The 25826-nt window shown below is 43.0% G+C and overlaps 1 protein-coding gene across 1 annotated transcript in view; it reads right to left on the reverse strand.

The window, feature by feature from the left end:
• LOC311244596 (contactin-4-like) overlaps positions 1 to 25826 on the reverse strand; it is a gene marked incomplete at both ends in the record, with an annotated part of 367297 nt that overhangs the window by 202678 nt on the left and 138793 nt on the right. The window contains one exon of the mRNA XM_084334191.1: positions 6938 to 7033. Within this exon, the coding sequence (XP_084190317.1) occupies positions 6938 to 7033 (96 nt within the window). The remainder of the gene's footprint in view (positions 1 to 6937; positions 7034 to 25826) is intronic.

Consider the following 25826-nt stretch of genomic DNA (forward strand, 5'->3'; position numbering starts at 1 on the left):
GCGATGCAATAGTCCATATTGAAAGGAAGAGAGGCCACATTCAGTTTCGTTTTGCTAGGAATTATGGGATTTGGTGTTGGATGTATAGACTACGCAGATAGGGACATGGTCTTTAATCGCACAATAGACTACAAGTACCAAGTATATAGCGTGACCTAGATTCACTCCACACGCAAATCTTTTTTTTCACTCAGGCTATCGGTGATCGCAGTAAGTTCATTCATTGCCGACAGATTCTTTCATAGCACCACAACATTGTGTCGCACTGACAGCTCGCGTGAGTGGCGTCATCACACGCCTTGGATAATTTAGGAGTGAAATGCGAATGCAAGGCTTGAAAGCACTCCTCGCAAGCCCGCCCCCAGATAATATTTACCAATCGCAACGGCCAATTAAAGGGGCAATTCGCGATCATATCATCGCAGTGTACAGGCCTGTAGCTGCTCGTTTTCGCTCGGCTGGGAACGTTAGCTTGATGCTATCAGTTAGCCTAGAGTTAGCTGTTAGCTTGTGCTACGACCATTGACATTAGCCGTGAGAATAGCAGGCCCTGGCACTCTGACTACGACATCATCTTTGACAGAAGATGTAGTCGGGCCTGCACCATGACAAGGCTCCGGCCATAGCTTCTTTTTGTCCCGCCAGCGAGAGGCCTTTCGTCAACGTGGAGACCTGTGTTGCGGCCTTTCGCCCTGCGTTCCTTGGTGCAGGTAAGATGTCCATTGGACATTAACCCACTCTTCCTTCCTTCCCCTCCCGAATGTTTTGTTAATAACAATGTTTTTTTCCAGGCAAAACATATGTTACTTCACAACATTTGGAGATACGACATGTGCTGTGTGTGAATTGTCTTGGTCGTTTGTGTAGCTTGGGTAGCGTTGGCCAAAGCTGTGTGTGGCCTGGTGTCAGTACCTGGCTACTCTATTTGCAGTTAGCCTATTTAGCTGATGTCGGCCATTGGCTCCTTGCTACTTTGTTTTCTCTGGTATAGACCCTCTTCTCTTTGGATTTAAGTGTTGATCTTTGTCCTTTTGGATCTATGTATATTCATGTTGCCTTTGTGAAGTTATCTTTTCCTTCTGTTTTGTTCTTCCATTAAAAGTTGAATATCCTTTAGGGGCTCATCTTTGCTTATCTCTCTCATACATGCTCTCTCTCTAACACACACACACACAGACATGCTCTCTCTCTCTAACACACAAACACACATGCTCTCTCTCTCTCTCTCTCTCTCTCTCTCTCTCTCTCTCTCTCTCTCTTTCTCTTTCTAACACACAGTCTGCCTATGGCGGCCTTTCTCGATGGCTAGGCTGTGCTCGCTGAGTCTGTACCTAGTCAAGGATCTTCAGTCACAGTGCTCAGGTATTCTGCCACTGTGTACTCTCCGTTTAGGGCCAAACAGCATTTCAATTTATTTCCAATGTGTGTCTCTCTCTCTCTCTCTCTCTCTCTCTCTCTCTCTCTCTCTCTCTCTCTCTCTCTCTCTCTCTGTACACTGTATATTGACTGTAGAACGGGAGCTCTCTCTCGCTCTCTCTCTTGCTATATGTTGACTGTATCATGCCCAGCCTCGGGCAGCGCTATTATTTAAGAATATGTTGACTGTATGAAAAAAAAGAAGAAAAAAAAAGAAAAAAAATTACCTTTGGGGGGGGGGGGGGGGGGGGGGTTCGCGTTTAAATCTCGCACAGGGCCTCGCATTTCTCCCAGGCGGCCCTGGATAGGACTATTACATCCCTTCCTAAAGACGATAGGACTACACATGTATCTAAGAAGGGACTCTCTTACTCTTAATATTTTACAGTACGGTTGTTGCCAAACAGCTCGCCACCATCTTGACTGCACACAACATTCTAGATAAATACCAATCTGGTTTCCGTCAGAAGCATTCCACTGAAACAGCTCTTCTTTAGAGTCTCAAATGATATAATGATGGCTTCTGATGTGGGTGAATGCTCCGTTTTAGTGCTGCTGGATCTTAGCGCAGTGTTTGATACTGTAGATCACAGCATCCTGACTGAGAGGCTTAGGTAGTGGGTGGGTGTCTCTGAGAGCGCCCTGAATTGGTTCTCCTCATATCTCTCAGACAGGAGTTTTTCTGTGTCGCTTGGTCCCTACAACCACTGCTCTTTCCTCATATAACTTATGTTGATGATATTCAGCTGTATTTCTCTTTTAAGCCTGATGAGACTGACAAACCATCTGTTTTGCACAATTGTCTGACTGCCATTAAATTACTGGGTGGCAAACAACTGAAACAATGAAGTTGCCGGTTGTTATTTAGTATAACACACTCCACGTGACCCCAGATCTCTCCCACAACCGAATTACTTAATTTGTTCTGTCTGAATCAATCCGCCATAGATAGAAAAATGGAAGTATGAATAGCTTTTGAACAAATCCTCCAAAAAAGATAGTCAACTGGAATATGTTAGTTCGTTACATACACATGGATTATGTAATTAATTTGTCATGATTCATTATGAAACAAAAGAAAAATCACGGAGATAAATATTTTTTTAAATGGCCGACGTTTTTTTGTGTCAGATTTGATTGATTGATTGATTGAAAATTGTATTACCATATTGCAGAATGGGTACAATACAATACGGCTCAATACACACAATTGTTAAGGGGATGCAGACCAGAGAAAGACTTTTGTCTTGTTTACATCAGGGTCCCCCATTTTCAATTCATCATAACATATAACATACATGACATACAGATAGACAGTACTGCTACATCTTGTTTAAGAAGCATAGTGAAGTTACCGGTTGTTATTTGATTGATTGATTGATTGATTGAAAATTGTATTAACAGATTGCAGAATGGGTACAATAAAGTACTGTTACGCTCCCAGACCAGCTCATGTCTGGGAGAGAGAATGCCCCAGGCAAGGAGTTGACAGTTGTGTCATACCGCCATGTAGCGGTCACCTGCAGACGATGCAGTCTACATTGATCTTGCTTGGTCACATTAATAACATTCTACTGTGGCAATTAGTGTCTATGTTACAAGTGTTGTCTGTTTAGGTGTTTTCTGTGTTGGCATTCTTATTCTGTGTTTTTTGTATTTAGCCTAGTCCTTGTTCCAGTATTGTTGTATTGTATTAGTTCTAGTGCCTTCTTCCCCCAGCTGTTTATCATTAGTAATCATTGTAATTAGTCTGGGTATATTAGAGTGTCCTGTTCCCACTTCCTGTGTGGCGTCATACCTCTGTGTTCCCGTTCCTGTTTGTACTTTGCTGTCGTCTGCCTTGCCCTGCTGTTCTATTGAGTCTCAGTAAGTTATATTAGTATTCTGTTTTGTCATCTTTGTTTTCATATCTCAGTCCGTGTTTGTAGTTAGCGCCAGTGCCGCTGTGCCTTTTGTTTTGTATTGTATATATCCCTGCCTTGCTCCTGAGTTCTGATATTAAAAGAACACCGTTGAGAAGAGCAACCACCGTCTCCTTTCTCCCTTGTCTGCAAACTGTATTCTCATCTTCATTAGCACCCCCAATCGTTACACAGTACAGCTCAATACAAACAATTGTTAAGGGGATGCAGACCAGAGAAAGACTTTCGTCTAGTTTATATCAGGGTCCCCCATTTTCAATGCATCATAACATATAACATACATGACATACAGATAGACAGTACTGCTACATCTTGTTTAAGAAGCACAGTGAAGTTACCGGTTGTTATTTGATTGATTGATTGAACATTTTATTACCAGATTGCAGAGTGGGTACAATACAGTATGGCTCAATACACACAATTGTTAAGGGGATGCAGACCAGAGAAAAACTTTCGTCTTGTTTACATCAGGGTCCCCCATTTTCAATGCATCATAACATATATGACATATACATGACATACAGATAGACAGTACTGCTACATCTATACATTTATGACATACCAGATTTACAAATACAGTACTGTTTGTGATACAAGAAGAGTATAAAAAAGAGAGTATAGACATTTGACGAAGAAACTGTACATTGGAGTAGGTTGGTAGGTAGGAGATTGGTAGGTGGGGTGGAAGGGGGTATTTTGTATAACACACTCCACGTGACCCCAGAACCTCAATGTATATAAACCATAATCACTCTACAAAAACAGTACTGTATTTGTAAATCTGGTATGTCATAAATGTATAGATGTAGCAGTACTGTCTAGCTGGGTTTAACATGGTTTGTGGAGCTCCCTCTGGTGTCTACTAGTGCAGTGGTTGCCAAAGTGGGGGTCGCCAGATGATTTCCAAAATTGTTTTAAAAAAAGATTTAAAAAAAAAAAAAAAAAAAAATTATTTATATTATTATTATTTTTTTTAACATATAGTAATATTTTTATGGCGTTTTTTAAGAGTCCCTTATGGTAAGAGTGAGTATTTTTTTCAATCTGACATTACAAAAAAACAGAAAATCCATCAAAATCAGTGTTGTTGCTAATCAACATAATGCTAGCCTGTTTTTTAACAATAGTTTGTGATGCCATCACAAACACTGGCATGTAAAGGGTACAAATAAAATAAATCCTGCACCAGAATGCAGGAAATGAAGTCTTTGTAACAAAAAAAATCCTGGTGGGGGACCCCCTGCTTAAAAAGTGGCCTGACTGGGGCTATATTTCGCACTATATTTCCCGGCCTGAATGATTTCCCCAGTCCGGCCCTGGTTAAAAGCCTCCAATGCTTATTAGTGTGTGTGTGTTTGAACGTTTGCATGTTTCAACCATACATTTCCATAAAAAAAAGAAAAAAAACCAGAGGTGTCTGTTTGAAAGCAAACTAAAAAATATAGGAGCTCTATTACACAGACACGGCTACGGCCTCTCTCTCCACCTCCCATCTGCATGCTAAAAAACAACCCGCTTTAAAAACAGCTTCTTCCCCATTGCCATACGGACACTGAACTCCCTGTAGCAACCCCCCCCCCTACCTCTGTTGCTATGGACATGGACATAAACTGTGATATTGTGGTCTTTGTAATTATGTATTTATGTATTTAACTGCATGTAGTATGTATGTATTGTAAGTGATGTTATATGTTCTATGTTGGAACAATACTGTAACTGCCCTGAAAACTAATTCCACCAGCCTGGCTGGGTGGTCATTAAATAATCTAATCTAATCTAAGAAGTCATACCCCCCCCCCCCCCCCCAACATTGAGAATCAGACTGACAGGCTCCAAGAGCGTCCCAAAGTGAGATGAGTCATCCTGGCTGAGCCCTAACAACACAAACAAGTGGCCTGAGAGATTTTACAAACACTCGGACGGGGTAAACAGGGCGGATGAGGGGAGCAGACGGACGCCCCAGGACCACACATCTCTCCAGACATCCCTGACTTTAGGATAGAGCACTCGGACCACACATCTCTCCAGACATCCCTGACTTTAGGATAGAGCACCCGCTGTTCTTCCCTTCGTTGAGGGTGTAAGAGAACATTGATGCACTTGAGGATCACAATTGTATTTCTCCAAAACACAGTTGACACAGTGGGGGTGTTTTACTTCTTCAAAGTCCAGTTTTAATCTTAATCAGTAACAGTATCAGTGTTAGTATCAGTATTAGTAACAGCATCAGTAACAATAACAGTAACAGTATCAGTATCAGTATCAGTAACAGTAACAGTATCTGTATCAGTGCATTCCTAATTGACCTCAAACCACACCCACTTTTCTTGATCCTCCAATCACAACTGTTGCTTCCCTTGTAATTGACAAGAAAAGAGGGCAGGGTTTGAGATAGGTCAACATTCTTGAGGACTGTTAATGACTGTTGCGCTGGTTGAAATAAAGAGGCTGTCTTACTTCCAGAGTGGGGAGGTGGGCCAGAGGCTGTCTTACCTCCAGAGTGGGGGGCCAGAGGCTGTCTTACCTCCAGAGTGGGGAGGTGGGCCAGAGGCTGTCTTACCTCCAGAGTGGGGGGCCAGAGGCTGTCTTACCTCCAGAGTGGGGAGGTTGGCCAGAGGCTGTCTTACCTCCAGAGTGGGGAGGTTGGCCAGAGGCTGTCTTACCTCCAGAGTGGGGAGGTGGGCCAGAGGCTGTCTTACCTCCAGAGTGGGGAGGTTGGCCAGAGGCTGTCTTACCTCCAGAGTGGGGAGGTGGGCCAGAGGCTGTCTTACCTCCAGAGTGGGGAGGTGGGCCAGAGGCTGTCTTACCTCCAGAGTGGGGAGGTTGGCCAGAGGCTGTCTTACCTCCAGAGTGGGGAGGTGGGCCAGAGGCTGTCTTACCTCCAGAGTGGGGAGGTTGGCCAGAGGCTGTCTTACCTCCAGAGTGGGGAGGTGGGCCAGAGGCTGTCTTACCTCCAGAGTGGGGAGGTGGGCCAGAGGCTGTCTTACCTCCAGAGTGGGGAGGTGGGCCAGAGGCTGTCTTACCTCCAGAGTGGGGAGGTTGGCCAGAGGCTGTCTTACCTCCAGAGTGGGGAGGTGGGCCAGAGGCTGTCTTACCTCCAGAGTGGGGAGGTGGGCCAGAGGCTGTCTTACCTCCAGAGTGGGGAGGTGGGCCAGAGGCTGTCTTACCTCCAGAGTGGGGAGGTGGGCCAGAGGCTGTCTTACCTCCAGAGTGGGGAGGTGGGCCAGAGGCTGTCGTACCTCCAGAGTGGGGAGGTTGGCCAGAGGCTGTCTTACCTCCAGAGTGGGGAGGTTGGCCAGAGGCTGTCTTACCTCCAGAGTGGGGAGGTGGGCCAGAGGCTGTCTTACCTCCAGAGTGGGGAGGTTGGCCAGAGGCTGTCTTACCTCCAGAGTGGGGAGGTTGGCCAGAGGCTGTCTTACCTCCAGAGTGGGGAGGTTGGCCAGAGGCTGTCTTACCTCCAGAGTGGGGAGGTGGGCCAGAGGCTGTCTTACCTCCAGAGTGGGGAGGTGGGCCAGAGGCTGTCTTACCTCCAGAGTGGGGAGGTGGGCCAGAGGCTGTCGTACCTCCAGAGTGGGGAGGTTGGCCAGAGGCTGTCTTACCTCCAGAGTGGGGAGGTGGGCCACAAAGTAACACCACTCCTTGACCCTCGCGGACCCTCACTGGACTCCTCCTCTGCGTCTTGAAGTTATCCAAGTCTGTTCGCCACACAAACACAAAAGCAAAAGAGCAAAACCATCATAATCAAGAAATCATGCTTCAGAATCATGAAGTCATAACAATACAGGACTTCTTTATTTGTCCATAAACTGAAGAGAGAAAAAAATGTATATTCCTAGAAGTGATATCTATGGGCACTCAGTCATTCCATATCTGATCTGTACGGAACGCAAGCTGTATCTGATTTAGAAAGCAAAATGATTCAGCATCTTTGCACAGCTTCACAAAACAATCATTCTCTGTCCACGTGAAAGCGGTAATGGTACTGTAACAACCCTAAGCACCTCTGGCTGGAACAGAAAGTAATTCTTCAAGTATAAGTCACAGATGAGTGGATTTAATTGGAACAATGTATTGTTATCACTTTCTGTGTTTCGTCTATTGCACACGGCCCGGCAACAATTAAATAACTCTGGGGATTGAAACATCATTTGTATGGAGGCCGATTACTTGTTGACAACCTGCTGGGCGAGGAGAAAATATGGCCGGCAATTCCGCAAACACAGAGCCTTGTCCTCACCTGCTGTGGCTCTCACCGTGGCCAAATACACCGAATACACCACTGCCATTTAATGTCATAATCAGGAGGGAGGTTTTTGAATACAGAAAAGGGGGGGGGGGGGGGGGGGTAAAAGAGGGGGGGGGGTAATGTACGAAGCAGCGGGATGCTTTTCCGTATGATAAATATGTGATCTTTGTAGCCTTTGGAGGGTAATGGAACATAGCTTCCACCTGGACAACAGATGATTATATTAATGTGATTGAAAGCTCTTGTGTTTTTCCGCAAATATTCCACTGGGGAGCTCCTGTGTGATTTTCACAAATCCATTTGTTGGGGAGGACATTAACATCTCCCCAAACCAGACGCACCATGCTTCAGGGGCCTTTTGCTAAATTTATGAATAATCTGCAGGAAACAATCTAATTATATATTTTCTCTACAGGAACACATGCAAATAGGGTCCCTTCAGAAACACTTAAAAGGAAGTGCCCTTTTGGTTGCATTGATATATAAAAATAAATAAAACACGTTTTAACCGCATTTAAAGACCCATATGAATTTGTGTTTGGTAACGAGTGTCTGAGGTCCCTTTAAATCTCTGTGGGATGAACAGAGGTAAGTGGGGCTGTGGAGTGTGATCCCGCCATATTTCCTCATCTAACTTAATTTTGCCTAAACCTTCTTCCTACTAGAAACTATATGACCATTCATATAAAAAGAACAATGACATACCACAACAACGACATACCACAACAACGACATACCACAACAACGACATACCACAACGACATACCACAACGACATACCACAACAATGACATACCACAACAACCACAACCGCAGCAACAACCACAACAGTGACGACAGTGACTACGGCGATGACAATTTTATAGATTTTAATTTCCTTTCAATAAATAACACAGTACCCACACACATAGTGGTACTAATGGCACGTAAGAGGGATGGTGTTGTCACATTTACAGATCTTCTCATTTGCTTCCACTTACAGTAATGTACTGTACATTGTCAACACCATTATGATACTGTAAGTACATGTGTTTGGGGGTGGGTCTTTCTGTGGACTGGGCACCTGGTCCTTCCTAGTTCTATGCACGTCCCTATTCCTGTGGACTGGGCACCTGGTCCTTCCTAGTTCTATGCACGTCCCTATTCCTGTGGACTGGGCACCTGGGCCCTCATTCATCAACGTGTCTTACGCACAGATATGTGCTTAACCTGTGCGTACGACCATTTCTAAGCAAAGAGTGGGATTCATCAATTTCAACTTGAACTTGACTTTGTGCTTATGTGTACGCACAGCTCTGAGCACACTTAGCTGACGCCCAGTGGTAGAATATCGTTACTACGCACAAGCGCTCCTCAGTACATGCATTCGTTCCAACGCGGAAATAAAGACACTGGCGCGTGTTCTGTATGACTCCCGTAATTCATTATAGTTCATTGTGAAATAGCGATATTAGTGTAATTATTGTCAAACCCTAAATAGCATGTGGAATAGGTCTTTCTCTCCGAATGAATGCAGGTTTATATATATAGCGTTATGGGGTGCACTGACTGCGCTCGCAGGAACTGTTTTCAGAGATAGCATCAGATAGGGATGAATGAGGGGCAGTCTAATTGCAGAGAGAACATAATATTAACTAGAGTCCACTACCCGAGACACCTCCTTCATTTGTACCTCAATTTGGGACCCAAATTGGAGCTATGAGCTTAAAAGCTTTTCCGTGCTTATTTGAGAAGGTCCAGCTGCAGAGCCGGAGAGACAGACAGCAGAGAGACAGACAGACAGACAGACAGATAGACACTGTTCCACAGTGTGTGTGTGTGACCACTAGTCTCCTAGTAGAGACCCCCCCCCCCCTCTGGACCACCTCCCAGTAGAGACCCCCCCCCCCCCCCTCTGGACCACCTCCTAGTAGAGACAAGTTTTCTGAAATGTATGTTTATATATGCAAATGAGGCACTTCCCCATTAAATATGTGGACATTTATGGATGCAATAAGGCAAAATGAAGTAAAATGAACAACTAAATGTGTGTTATTGACGTTTTATTGTCACTAGTTTCATAGAAGACATGTTTAGGAAGCAAAATATAACAAAATCTCAAAATCAACAAAAAAAGTATATTTGCCTATTCACCTGCAGTGTCTCGCCTTAATCCTCATCTTCGTCTTCTTCCTAGAGAAGTCTCTACTAGGAGGTGGTCCAGAGGGGGGGGGGGGGGGGGGGGCTGAGTCTCTACTATTAGACTAGTAGTCACACACACGCACGCACGCACGCACACACACACACACACACACACACACACACACACACACACACACACACACACACACACACACACACACACACACACACACACACACACACACACACACACACTGTGGAACACTGTCTGTCTGTCTGTCTGTCTGTCTCTCTGCTGTCTGTCTCTCTGCTGTCTCTCTCAAAATAGTATAAGTGCTATCTTGGCCCTGAGAGTTGCTCTCCGGCTCTGCAGCTGGACCCTTCTGAAATCAGCACGAAAAAAGCTATAAGCTTATAAAACGATTTAATATGCTAAACTTCGTTTTTAAATTCCTTAATTAACTTTTGTTTATTTCATAAAGATTTTCCCGACATAATGCTACCTGCCCCGACCAGATCCGTGACTCTGCTGCGATACAGATGAATTATCTACTCAGAAAGCTTATAAAAGATTTAATATGCTAAACTTTGTTTTTAAATTCTTTAATTCACTTTTGTTTATTTCATAAGGATTTTCCCGACATAATGCTACCTGCCCCGGCCAGATCCGTGACTCTGTTGCGATACAGATGAATTATCTACTCAGAATAGTATTATAAAGTGGCTATCTTTTATGCTGTAGATCACTGCTGGTATGTGCGTGCAGAACCTTTATTTCAGCGGGGACTGTAGTATTTATTTGACGTTACTGTACAATATATGTGTATTAAAAGACAGAGCTGTCTTTTATTGTATTATAATAATTATTAATATTAAAAATAAATTAAGAAAGGCATTCTTATTCCAGCATGCATTAATGACACTAATGGGCAACGGCAAAACAGTGGTTAATGGTCTTTATTAGTGTTTGCGGTGTCCAGGCAGCAATGGTCTTTTAGGAAGTTAATAGATATAATATCCGACAGTGTACAACACCCTCGGTTTAGTCCATTCTTCCACATTTCATGGGGGTGTCCATTACCGTATATGGTTAATCGGGGCGGTTTTGGTATGCAAATACGTGAAAGTGTGCACGAGCCTCGGCGCAGGGCCAAGGTGAGATTCATCATGACAGGTGTGCGTAGAACCTGCGTACGCACGTGTGGTGAATCCCGTTTTTTCTGTGCGTGCACTGATTCTACATTCTGTGCTTACGTGTGGAAATAGAACATTTTCTACGCCACGTTGATGAATGAGGGCCCTGGTCTTTCCTAGTTTTATGCACGTCCCTATTCCTGTGGACTGGGCACCTGGTCCTTCCTAGTTTTATGCACGTCCCTATTCCTGTGGACTGGGCACCTGGTCCTTCCTAGCCCTATGCACGTCCCTGTTTCTCTAATGTCTTCTGTGTGATTAGTTCTGCTTCAGGAAGCTGCTTAAATGGGAAATTACAGAGCTCAGTGATTTACAGTCTGCCAGACTATTGGACGACTCTATTGAAAATGATTGGCTTTGATTATTTCTGGCCACCGAGACCATTTCTCTTAATGGGAAAAAGATTCTGGAGACTGATGTTCAACCTAATGTTCTTTAGTGTTTGCCTGTGAACAGTACACAGAAGGACGCCGGGCTTCACATGTGAGACGATATTAGAGTTGCTCAACGGGCATCGAGAGCGAGCCTCCCCTAATCAATATTCCTTCAGAGTACGGCGGGAGCATAAATGAGCTAGATGCACTAAAAGCCAGCAATGCCTGACAAACCAAGCTGTTCTGCAGCCCGTTGGTTCATCTTATCAAGCCTATCGCGCCTCTGCACCTCCACTCGCCTAGCCACGGCAGGGTTCAGGCTACTTTGAGTGCTTTCAGATCCATGAAATTGGATGTGAATTAGCATTTTGGGGCTAGCTACCCCAATGTGACCCGTTGTAATGAATGAGAGGAGATTGCGGAGGACAATTGCGGCCACTTTGTTGCCGTGTGAACCAAAGGGCAATTTGTGAACTGGTTGCACTGGTCAAGTAGCGCGCCGTGAGACAGAAAGCACACGCGTTTAATTTTTTTCTTCAAACTCTTTTCAGGAATATTGTGGCCTTTCGGTTGTTGTGTCCTCCTTCAGCCCCATTATGTAACCATTTATTAATGCTATACAGGTCAGCTTGAAAACCAACACGTTGCATGGTTCCATGGGCTGGACATATTCTGGTCAGTTTAAAAGAGTAATGTCCAGTCAGTAGAGCAAGCCTGGTGGGATCAGTTCTCACAGCAGGATATAGGTCGCTGTTATTGAAAAGCCTCTCTCATCTGATCGGCTTTCTTCTCTATTAAATCACTCCTCTCTCTCTATCTCTCTCTCTCTTCCTCTCTCTATTGTATTCACTCTCTCATCCTTTCATTCTCTTCTGTATTTCTCAGAGAAGCTTCAAGTATTTATAGAAGCACGTAGATATGAGAGTGATTGGCACCTGACATTTTGAGGTGTGATAAACATCAAGGAGGCCTACCGACACTAACTCCTGTTGGTGTCTCCTGACAATCGCATGGATCTATTGTGTCGTAAAAGGGTCTGCATTCATAAAATATCTACCGCCTTCCTTCTCTAAAAGACGATTTAAAATCCCGGTTGAGCACTCGGCAATCATGCAGCCCATGACAAAATATCATTGTCCCAAACCTTGGATGCTCTGCAACTCAATACGGACTTAATTTTCACCTGAGGTGAAGGCAGTGAATAAAAAGAGGAGATTTGATAGAAATGAAAAAGAACAAGAGATAGAAATCATTATGTGTGTAAAGTAATTACACAGATAAGACAGCTATGTTAGACAGGCTTCAGTAAGGCAAAAAAAAAGAAAAAAAATGCAAATTGTGTGCAATTATAGGACTGAATCTGAGAAAAGTTATAAGCACCCAATGTACAAAGGAGATGCATCCTGCACTGCTTTCGTAGATAGTTATTTCATGCTTCGTCAAACACATCCAGATAGGCCCAGAGGGTCTCACAGGTCGTGTTCCGGCCGCGAGGCTGTATTCTTAACCCCCCCCCCCCCCCCCAGCACCCCAAATTTATAATAATAATAATAATAATAATAATACATGTTTTGCAACACATCAGAACTTAAACTATTAAAACTACTAACACACACTGTAATTTAGTTTGTTGCATATTTAAAAACAGATAAATGAGTCACACTATTTTCAAAAATGTAATTCCACTCCTGGTCCTTAGGAGCGAAGAAGAATGAGCCCAAACACAGCTTCAATGAAAATGAATTCTAGACAAAATATTACAAATATTTAAAATGAAATGATCATTTAGATGATTTAGAAAACACACAGGCATAGGCTATGACAATATTCAAAAACAGTAACTTGTGCCTGCTTCTGATAACAGAGAGAGACAGAGATTGTGAAACAGGGTTTACGATGCCCATCACCACCCACTCCTCTCTCTCTCTCTCTCTCTCTCTCTCTCTCTCTCCCCCTCTCGCTCCCGACATACGCACGTTGACAAAACCCTTTGAGAGGGAGGGACATTTGTCTCCAGAAGGCAAAAGCTATCCAAACGCACAGCGCTAAAAAGCAGTGTGGAGATAAGCAATGTGAGACTAGTGTGCGTTTGGAGATCCATTTGTAGATAATTATGTTAGTTCATCTTGTACTTTAGTGGCCAAACTAGCAGCGGCTGCTGTGGAGAGAGAGCTGAGCGGATCCCGGAGCTAGTGCCAGGATGACTCTATTGTAGGGTAACGCGGGACAGTCCCGATAATGGGACGTTTGTCCCGCGTCCCGCTGCAACAGAACAATGTCCCACATTTCAAAGATCATGGTAAAAACAATAAAAATTATAATAATTATTATTTAATTTTTTTTTAAATGTTGTTCATTTAATGCCTCGCTCCAATTAAGTGTGTCAGTGTCACTCGAGTCAGAAGAAACACGCACCTCTACCCCTGCGGGGCCAGCTGTGTATAGGTGTAACAGAGTGACAGCCAATGAAATGGGTGCATTTGTCACGCTGTCCAATGTGCTGAACTGCTCTCTCGTGCAGCTCCGTGTCACCTATGTGTCCCGCATTGTATCCGCAAAAGCAGTGCTGCTGTCCTGCGACTGAACAATTTTGACCTGGTCACCCATTTGCACTTGACAAAAGTTGAAAAACCATATACACTATGGTTTATGGTTGTAAAAAAGGGCTGTCCCCAACTAAGGATTTGGATAGTCGACTATGATTGGCCAAAATTTGACGTTAGTCGACTATTAGTCGACCATTAAAAAAAAATATATATATATATATATTTTTTTTCATTCCATTTGGGCTGTGGGGGTGCTTAATGTCTGAAGGAGTCGACTGAAGGCTTCTTGTCCTCTGCAAAAGCATGCAATTGGTCCACTGATGGATACATCTTGATATTTGTCTAGTCTAGTGTGTTCATTAGATGGGTGAAATCCTCTTTCAGTGCCTCTGTGCCTGTTTTCTTAGGCAGTTAGCCTCTGGTATGCATGCAATTAGCGTTAGCCACGCTTCTAGGCCTCTTTTCGTTTGGAAAGAATGATAAAAAAAATTAAATATATATATATTTTTTTATAATATTATAATTTTTTTTGTATTCGACTAAGAGGTTGGCAGTCGACTACGGCTCCTTTCGACTGATTAGTGGACTAATCGACTAATAGGGGTCAGGAGCACAGATAATGCAGGTTTTATTTGTCGATTTTTGTGGCCTTTGTTGTTCTCCCTGCTGAAGGGGGGTGCAGGGGACACCTGAAACATGTCAAGGCCTTTCAAGCATGGTGCCAAAACCAAGACCAAGGAACTGGCCATCTGCAACAAACATGATTATATAACACAGCCAGTGATGATCAGTGGCCAACTAGTAACTGTAAACTGTTTTTAAAATATCTGGTACTTAGATAATAGGCTGAGTTTATCTGAGAACACAGATCATTAAGGTGCCCCTATAGGAGGACCCTGCTTTTCTTTATCATAAATCGATCAATAGAGACCGTATTACATCCCCAATTCTCATATCAAGGGTATCATCGGAAAGCCACACTCATTGGCTACAACCCTGTGCAAAGATCTTCGGGATCGCCACACGATTGACGGAGCTAGAGCCCCGGGAGCCGGGGGGGGGGGGGGGGGGTAATGTGTACTTTTGCGTACTTTGGGGCACACCTCACATATCGGCCCACTAGAGGTCGGCAAAGTGGCATCGCGAATCGTCCACATGTGGGCCCTTGGATGTTAAGAGGTTAATGTTTTTTTTATTTTATTTTTTGTAGCCAAGAGTAAAGACCATAACCCTATCAAAAATAGTAGTCAACGTGTATATTTTCATTTTTACCGATGTTTTATACGATTTATCGGAAAATACGAATTTATCGAAAAAATTCAAATTATCGTAAAACCGCAAGGAAATTACTAAATCCAGATTCAACTCTGCCATTGGAAAGAGGAGCATTTTCCCTATCTATAGATGTATGATTTGGCCATAATAAGGTCAAGGTCAAGTTCAAGGTCAAATATGAATTCATAATTAAAATCGATTATCATTTATTACTGTATCTACAAATCCTTCTGTTTAATCATTTTCCCTTTATTAATTTGCTTCGATTTTTTTTACACTTGATCTCAATAAGGTGGTGAATGAGCTCAGTGAGCGACCTCGGTTACGGCACAATTATAACATGGTGTTATTCACCGGCACAGATGCAAAAATAAATCATAATTTATATTCTCCTTTCCTTCATTACAATTTACTGAAGCCTAGTAACAGCCTAGTAAATATTTCTGACACTGGAAATACATACCCCCCAGGTCCCTAGATGTTCCTAGATACCAAGAACATGCTAATTGACCTTGCAGAAGTGGAGCAATCTTCCATTTACTTAGGCATGTACCTTTAGGCGAAATAGGGCTACAGCTTAACAGGTTAAGAAGTGCCTATGTGTGCTCAGGAAACTAAACAGCTTCGGAGTGAACAGCACATTTTTTGTGATGGTTGAAGGAAATCATTGGTTTTCATTCGGTTATAACAACAGGTATGTAATGTAAATGTATATGTAAATATTTAGTTTGGCGGATCCTGTGTGTGTGTTGAACTTTGAGACTGTAAGGGACAGACAGACAGAGAGTGGGAGAGATAGAGAAGCCGGAGAGAGAGAGAGAGAGAGAGAGAGAGAGAGAGAGAGAGAGAGAGAGAGAGAGAGAGAGAGAGAGAGAGAGAGAGAGAGAGAGAGAGAGAGAGAGAGAGAGAGAGAGAGAGAGAGAGAGAGAGAGAGAGAGAGAGAGAGAGAGAGAGAGAGAGAGAGAGAGAGAGAGAACGGCAAGGTCACTCACACAGTCAGAGGAGCGTAAACATTTGGTATGAGATAGCCGGGCCGTAGCAACGTCTGGTTGGGTCAGAGGACGAGCGGCAGACGTTGCTATGGTGACGCGATGGCCACACGACAAGGAGAGTTGAAGTGTCGCGCGAGAGAGAGAGAGACTTTAAGACTTTAAGGGGAATATGAATTATGATTTTTCTTTGTATCTTTGACAGTGAATAACACCATGCAAAAAATTACCAGACATAAGAAACTGCCACTGAGCTCGTTCAGTACCTTCTTGAGATCACGTGTAAAAGAAATCTAAGGAAATGAATAAAGGGAAGATGATTAAACAGAAGGTTTTGTAAATACAGTACTGAATTCTGCCATCCAGACCCATGCCATTTGAAATATTATTATAGAATATAGAATATGAGGCGTATAAATGACCTTATTATAGCCAACTTGCACACTGTGGATCGGGCCAAATCTACTCTTTCCAATGGCAGAGTTCAATTTGGATTTAGTATCACCAGGCGTGCATGAAGAACAGAGAATGAAATCTACTGTATGTCCAGTAGGTTTTTTATTCTTGAGACAGCTCCGCCATTTTTAAACTGATTTCAAATCGGATGGTTGCTAAATGTTCACAATAGGGGAGACAAACTAACTGCGCTCCAATATATGCCAATAACGTTCAGTTTTGTGGTATATAATCCTGAGTAATAGATGAAATAAAATAAAATTCATACACTAGTCATTTGCTTGAAGGCAGCTAGAAGCCGTTGGGAAGTGTAGTTTTTAGAAATTCCAATGCTCATTGAGAGATCTGGATGTCCTCTTCTCAAAATGACTACAATTGTCATCATTCAGCGACGGCCGCTAATTCAAAATGGTGGATCCCCACGATCAAAACAACACATTTCAAAAACTAAAATACCAACACTTTAACCTATTGGTAAACAAACATATTGCTGAAAATATACACTATGACTGCTATGGTTAGGATGTTTCCTCTGGAATATGTTTGAAAAAAAACCCGATAATTATGTCAGACAGTCTAGAGAGAATGATTTATGACGTGATGTCATTTGCTGTCCGGTACAGGACCACACGGGTGGAAGAGGTTAAGAAAAGAGAGACCACGTTTCCAGTGCTTTTCTTCTGTTACGGATGCATCAACGGGGTGAACAGTGTGACAGCCAGTAAGATTGCCATCAAAAAACAAATAACAAACACAACGCAGAGACTTCACGGAATGGCAGATGACGGGTTGATAAGGCTGAAAAACACTGTAATCTTACATGGTCTATAAGTCCCTGACCGAGATTGTTCTGCCATTTAATATAAGCGAATGGCAGAGGTAGGGCACTCGAGTCGCATGACTTGCCTCGATTTGAGGACCTGTGACTTGGTTAAAAGACTCGACTTGGGGCGCCCAAGTGGTGCACCGCATACAGCACTACGGTGCAACACGGCCGACCCGGGTTCGACTCCCGGACCCGGTGATCTTTGCCGAATGTCTTCCCCGCTCTATCTCCCATTCCTCCTCTCTCTCTCTCTACCGCCCGGTAGCAAAAATCAATAAAAACCTACAAAAACATAACTTGTCCGAAAGGACAAGTAACATTTAACACTATCAGTGCTGGCCTTGTTTACCTTTTTACCCCGTTGAATGCCATCATCCACTTCAATGTTAGCGTTAAAAACGCATAATCTATGTTTTAAATTATGGCTATGTGTCTAATCTGCCCGTCGCTTATCAATGACTTGTTTGCAGTCAACATTGTCGAAACGGATTGTTTTTTAATCGGTTCATATCCTTTTTATAGCATTTCGAAAAGCTATCGTTCTCTCGAAAATGTTCTGAAAATTGAAAGATTCCCCCATAAGCGGCATTTATTGGAATATTCTCGAATACACTAGACACGTTGTCATTTGTCGGCCTATTTATGAATCGTTTTCAAATAAACGCTAGATTATCAATAGTATATGTGTACTTATGCAGGCTATAGAGGCGGGCTGAAAAATCTATTATCCATTTCCTCAAGATCACACACACACACATACACACACACGGCACATGCTGATATCTCAGTGAATACAGGTCTGATTATCCTAAAACTGGTAACATAGACTCCTTACCTTAGATCAGATGTTCTCCAAAAAGATTATTCCAATTCCTGATCGCCATTCCAAATATCGATCGCGTTTATTGATTGATTATTGGCTGCTGTAAATATATATTCCTGGCTGCTTTCCAACTCGCGATCAGATCCCTTATCATCAGACGGCTCGCCAGCACAATGGAGCCAGTTGGCCACCCCCACAGGGATTTCCCAGTATAATCGACTGACCTGCAGTTACACAGGGATAGACGATAGGGGGCGGTATTTTCCCATCTGAGCTCCTGGAGGGTCTGCTGTACCAACGGGAGACTCGGTTGATGAAATATGAATTCAGATCGCTAATAAAAAAATCAAACGACAATACACGTCGTCGGCACTCAACGGGGGGTCTGATAAGACGAGAATACATGTTGTCTGCATTCAAAGTGTTAAAAGACTCAACTTGACTTTGACTTGAGGCAGATGACCCAAAAGGACTTGACCGTTTTTATTAAGTCTATTTGCATTTTTCTATAGATAAGCAGTTACCACATTGAAACATGACTGGGTGACTTGTAGGGCAGTGCAGCACAACCCATGCTTAACACTTTCAGCACCAGCCATTACCCTTATCCCTGTAGCTAATGCGCCAGCTTTCCATAGCCTATTTTCACTGTGCGTCACTATGTTTGGAGAGCTATATCTATATTCTATATTATAGCTATGGAGACAATACTATGGTCATTTGACAGTCACTTTCTCCCGTCGAACATGCAAAAAAGAGATAAATTATCCTGTGGTGAATATTGTATAGTTTAGGAGTGATCTGGGCTAATTCCTGAAAAGCTGAGTTATAGGGCGCTATGTGAATTTGACTAAAGTCGTTGGCGTTTCTCGCCTGGACACGCTACTATTTCCAAATCAAATGCATATAATAGGTATTATGTTTCATCATGAATGCACCAAAGGGGGGAAGGGGTCGTTTTTTGATGCTCTGATCGCCAGTAACAGCATTCGTTTTGAACACCACACACGCTGATCAGCTGGATCGATATGAAATCATTGTAGGATCAAGGTGGAATTGACGTCAGATAGTCCTTACCTTTGATCGGGGTTATTCCAAAAAGAATATTCCAATTGTCTGATCGCGATTTCCAGTATTGATGTCCATCTGGTCCCGGACATAATTTGGCACAACTTATGGATCGAGTGTGCTAGATGCGTTTCAAGTTGCTTGGGTGAAGCGTTAGACTTGCCTCGACCAAAATTATCCGCCGGTGGGCGATACTGCCACCTAGCAGGATCTGGCCGGTACTGCACTTTTTGGGTCTCAGTATGGCTTTCAGCGGTAACAATAGGTCCGTGAGTGTAATATTGATATTAAAATCGAAAAAAGGGAAAAACTATCCAAAAACTTAATATTACGTTTTTAGCGCCCAACGGTTGGAGAGCAAACACGTAATATTACATGTACGTGGTTGGCACAGAATGAGTTAAAAGACAGTGCCTAGCAGGATCTAATAAACAATGCAGACAGGATGGAGCTGAAAGCATGTTGAAAGGATTCTCCCATACCGGTGTTGATTTTCCCTTGAGTCTTATATTACCAGACCATTCCTGATTCAGACAAGACTGCTTATGAATTGACAGCTTGTCAAGACAGAGCTTTATCATTCTGTTTGCAGTCTCTCACTAGTTCAAAGTCAATGTAACTCGACCACAGCGGAATAGTCTCTCTCAATAATCAAATGTGGCAAATGCAATCCTGCGAGATGAAGCAAATAAGATTGTATTTTTCCTTGATGAGGATTACAATTTCAGTGTTCTAAATGAATGGATGTATTAGGATACACAATCCACAGCAGAAAATAGTAATCATCCGATACAATACTATGTTTCATATTTCAACAATTGCCTATACAGTAGGTACTTGCATGTGCCGCATAATAAATACAAAGTGTGAAACCGTTGCAGGAATAATTTCAACTCACTATTCTAACATCACTCACTAGCCGCTGTGCTAAGAACTGTCAATAGAAGGCCTAATTAAAGCAAAAATGACAACATGAGATGAAATAGCATACCAAGAGTATATGCTTTAACCCTTTCACTACCACACTACCAAAGAGTTAACCCTTCCACTACGACAATACAGAAGGTTAACCCTTTCACTGCCACTGCGCGTGGAACGGACTATTGGAGATTATTATGAAGAGGACAAAAGGTGATGATCACACTTATGGATGATAAGGTGCGTTTTCACCAGACTACATTGGACTCAGCACTTCTGGTAAATCATAAAAATACTATAGTCAAACCGGCAGAGGATGTGTATCTGTACCGCTCCATGGTAGTCGCCGTCGGAGTTGAGAGCACCCTAGAGCCAACTAAAGTTCGGCAGTGGCGATCGCATAGAGCGAACTATTGGAGATTATTATGAAGAGGACAAACGGTGACGATCCATCCATAACATAAGGTGCGTTTTCACCAGACTACGTTGAACTCTAGTATTTTCAAACCGGCCGAGGATGTAACGTTATTTGTTCTCCGCGGTATTCGCCGCCAGAGCCAACTAACATTATTTATTTAAATTGTTCCTGTGCAGACTCAGACACTTCCCCATGGTGGCTTTGTGAATAGAACAATTCCATGTATGGTCATGTTTACCTTTGACCTGGAAATAATATACAGTAGGTGTCAGGCGAGCAACAAGCATGAAATGCGCATGCTGCACACAAAACACGTAATATCTCGCGTTCTAGGAAACAAGCCTGGATTATTTTGAAACAGGACGCTTTTTAGCCTGGGATTGCGCAGGAATGAAAGTATGTAGAAATAAACTATTTGTTCCCTGTTGGAGTATAAATATTGCCTTTCAAATGAGCCATACTATTGTCTCCATAGCTATAATAATATAGAATATACGATGGGTCTGCAAACAGCGTCAAAATGGTCTGAAATACTGGCACCAGATATTAAAGATGGAAAAACAGTGTGGCAGTCAATGAGTTAAGATGGTCTGCAATGGATGCACTTTTAATGTTTTGTTTTTAACTTCTACTGTGTGATTCACTGAATGTCTATTTATGTGTTATGTGCCAAGTGAAGCCAAGGACAATCTCCCACCCAGTGTGGACAATACAGTTGTATTCCACTCTACCCCTGTGGTTCTAAACTGGTTTGTGACATGTCTTCTGTGGGATTTGCGGTGAAACACGATGGCTGCCTGCAATGCAGCGCCTGTGATCACTGATATAATGTTATATCTTACAACAACAGAAAAGCCTTTCAATTATAATAGAAATCCCTAGGAGATTAGTGAACTCAATCTGGGCCTACAACCCGACTCGATTATTGCTCCCAGTGGAAGCTTTTAAATGCTCCATTCAGCTGCATTGTCGGAGGGATAAGCAGCCTTTAAAAGTTGAGAGGCTTAAGACCATGATGGCATAGCTGCTACATCACCCACCCTTGAAACTTTGAGAGACTGATGGATAAATAATAATCGAATAAATAAAGATGTAAGATATCATACTCGATATAGATGTTGTGGCATATCACATCAACAACAACAAATCTACCACTTTGGTTTAGGTTACGGTGATCTGGAAAGACTTCAAAGGAATTAATAACCACAAAATGGTAAATGGTGCATTTATATATAGCGCTTTAAAAATGTTGTTCCTCACATTCACCCATTCACTGACACATTCACACACCGATAGGCAGAGGCGACCATGCGAGGTGCCAAACTGCACATCTAGAGCAATTAGGGGTTAAGTTAAGTGTCTTGCTCAAGGACACTTCAACATGCTGCCTGGGAGGAGCGGGAATCGAACCGGGAACCTTCCGACTACCAGGCAACCGCTCTACCTCCTGAGCCACTGAAACACAAGCCTTCACATATTTTCTGCTACAATAGCAGCATAGGTTTCAGGCTTTTTGGCTCAATACCTAAGATATCCACTTATTGGAACTCTTCATTAATTTCCTATACGTTGGCCTTTGCCGTTCACCGTTACTCCAACACTGAGAGATGGGCTAAGGCCTCTGGTCAGAGGCTGTTACAAATGACACAATGCAAACTCATAACAGGCTGCTCTTCTGTGAATTATTCCCCCTGACCCGAGACCGCTCAATCACACAGCACGCTTAATTAAGTTAAACCAAGAGCAATAAATAAGATGGACGACACATCAGCTCTGACGCTTGTCCTCGTCCGTTGACAAAAGCCGTAGCCCCCCGGGTCAGGCGCGGGCAATGGATGAGACCAATCACAATGACATACAGTTCAGCCCGGGCCTCGAAAATTGATAGGAAATGTGAATATGATCCACTGCCTGGCAGTAACATCTGACAGAGATTTGAGCTATATGCCGATGATTTACTGCCGGTTCGTGACATAGAAGCACTCTATAGTAGCCAGATGAATACCCCTGGTGCTCTCCAAGCCAAGGATCATCTCTAGGTGCGTTATGGCAGAAAAACAGACGTCAGAATTCAATCTGGAGGTGCCATCTGTTCCCAGATATCAGGGCTGTCAGTGGAGATGGGCCGCCCATCAAGAGTGGAGGTCTCCAGTTCACCTTGCCATCAGATGATGCCTGAGACTTCAGTCTTATAAAATGTGATGGATGGAGGCTGTAAGGCATCCGTTATATACAGGCTCTGTCAAGGCCCCCCACACAATCACACAGTCTTCATCACAGGGCGCGGTGATGAAATGGGGTTTTAGAACCAGCAGACAAGAGTAAACATCAACATTCAAGAGCCTTAATCCGGGGTTAAAGGATAAACCTTGTAGCGTGACATAAACATGGCCTGCTAATTAGTGCTTTCTCATACAGTATTAGTGTTGCATGGTATATCGATACTAGAAAAATACCCTGCCATTGAAAGCAGTACTATAGGTGCGGCTGGGTAGTGTAGAGGTCTAAGCTCTCGCCTACCACCGCAGGATGGGAAGCCGGTGGCGTACGAATCCTGGTCGTTGCAACAGCGACTCCTACTGGTCGGTTGGGTCGCCTGTTCAGCAAAGAGGGGATCTGGGGGAGATAACGTGAACCTCTGCACGCGTTATGCTCTCCCAGTGAAACGCTTTGCTGTCAGGTGAAAGGAAGCGGCTGGCAATTCCATGTGTATCAGAGGAGGTATGTGATCGTCTACACACCCTCCCCAGACTGACAGTAGGAGAGCGCAATGACCAGGTGGGGAATCGGTGACTAAATTGGGGGATGGGGGGACAAAAAGAGGCAAAATAAAAACGTACTATATCACATTTTATATCTTTTATATTCATAGTGTGCAACAATTTTTTTCAGCTTTCATGGTGACAAAACAAGAGGCATGGCTGCAAGTCAGTGGCGACTGGTCCATAGAGGGCCCTAGGGCATTTCCCCTGGTGGAAAGTGGTGTTGGATTTTTCTATTATAATAATATATTTGATTTGTAATGCGCTTTATAAATGTGGAGCAAATCTCAAAGCGCTAGAGATAGTAGATTTCGACCGCTAAAAATATAATACATATAAATTATAAATAATAATTACTAATTTTAAGTATGTTTGTGTTTAAGCACAATAACGTGTAATATATAAAATATAAATCATTGTTTGTGCTTCCTGTTCATCCCCTCTCTCTTCTGGGGCGCTAGAAACATTGCCCCACTGACTGGGCGTCAGTGTGCAACACAGCCAATTGAAAAATGCACATGGCAACATAAATGCACAGCAACAAAATTTTGCCAATCAGCATCTTCAAATGATGCCTAAAGGGCGATTCATTTAGCGCCCCAAGCAGAGTCATTGGTGTGTTAGGGGTAGAGATGTTCCGATACCATTTTTTCCTTTCCGATCCGATTCCGATACCTAAGCTTTGGGTATCGGCCGATACCGATATTTATCCGATACCAGTGCATACATAAAAAAAAAAAAATATATATAGATTATACTTTTTATTTTTATTTTTTTTACAGATACTGTTATACTGTTTTTTAGTAATAACTAGAAAGTATTGGTATACCACCAATGCGTGTAAAACTTGACGCATATATCAACTGAGATTATCAACTAACTATATTGACTGAAAGATTCGAGATGCCATTAACAAGGAAAGATAAAACGATTGCAAAACCAAGCGCAGAGGACCAGCCTATGGCCGCGGGATACGTGCGAAAAATAGCAGAGGATATGGACAAGTTGGCATCCCCCTCAACCCCTATAAACACCTCCGCAGATACGGATTATATCATCCGGGAAATGAAGTCAATAACCGAAAAAGTAGATGCTATCAAAGAATCTATCGAATGCAAAATAGAAGCGCTAAGGGTGGATGCCGACGCACATATTAAGCGCACCGTCGCACTGGAAACTGGTTTGGAGGAACACCAACAGAATTTCAGTCGGATCTACAAAGACGTAGCTGATATCAACGATAAACTAACGGCTGAGATGAAGGGAAACTACAAAGAACTCAAGACGGAGCTCAACGATATAACGGCTGAGCTTAAGCGAATCAATGAAGGACAAAAAGCTAAAATATTCGAGATGGAATATCAAAGTCGCAAGTTTAATATTCGTATAGTCGGACTGGACGAGTCGGTGAGCTGCACACATCCTGAAGCGTTTGCGACAGAATTACAGAAAATCCTGGGACCAACAATCCTTCCTACGATACCTGAGGTGGAGCAGTGTTACAGATTGGGGACCTGATCCAACGACAATAACGTCAGACCCAGAGTGATATTGATTGTCCTGCGTCAAGTCAGAATAAAAGAAATGATCATTCGTGAGACTCGCAGGATGAAAGGCAATCTGAAACACAAGGATAAGTCAATACACTTCTTTGAAGATTATTGTCGGGATGTGGTGATCTTGCGGGCCAAGTACAAGACAGTGATGTCCCAACTCTATCTGGAGAAATACAAACCCATATTAATATACCCTGCAAGACTTCGCATCGTCGATAAACAAGGAGAAAGGGTTTTCCTCAACTCGCCTGAAGATGCAGTCAAATATATGGCAGCACAAAATGCAGGATAGTGTATAAACGGCCTTTTAATCATGGGCATGGACACCATATTGTATAAACTTTAATGAACCGCTGATTTGGGACAGAGAGACCTACGAGCTCCGAGTTATTGAATGTTTTCCCCGTTGGACTTTTATTATTGAGGACATATTGGATTTAAAATTGGAACGATACAGAGAAGATGAACATGACGTGGAAGCGGTCCTTATTTTAAGAGTATGGAATTCAAACAACATTCCGGAACATACTGGAACATTCTAACACTGTAAAACGACATATTGGAATAATCTAGAACATTTAAAACATTCTTTGATATATGGAACATTCTGGAATAACAGCAATATGTGGCCAGACATTCAGCCAGTAGACCTTCGGGGGAATAACCAACAGCATCTAGCTGCAGAACCACAGAACCATCACAGCAGCGGCTGGCTGAGGACCGGTGGGCCCATCTCGGAATAATATTCTTCATAACGGATCATCGCCCACCCCTGGCCAGGGGAAATGCTGCATATACGTATTTAAAAACTGCTTTTTACTAATTGGAAATATTTCCACTACTTCTCCAATTTATACTCTAGGGCCCTCATTCACCAACGTGACTTACGCACAGATATGTGCTTAAGCTGTGCGTAC

This window comes from Notolepis coatsorum, assembly GCF_963971535.1.
Source record: "Notolepis coatsorum genome assembly, chromosome: 17".
Lineage (NCBI taxonomy): Eukaryota > Metazoa > Chordata > Actinopteri > Aulopiformes > Paralepididae > Notolepis > Notolepis coatsorum.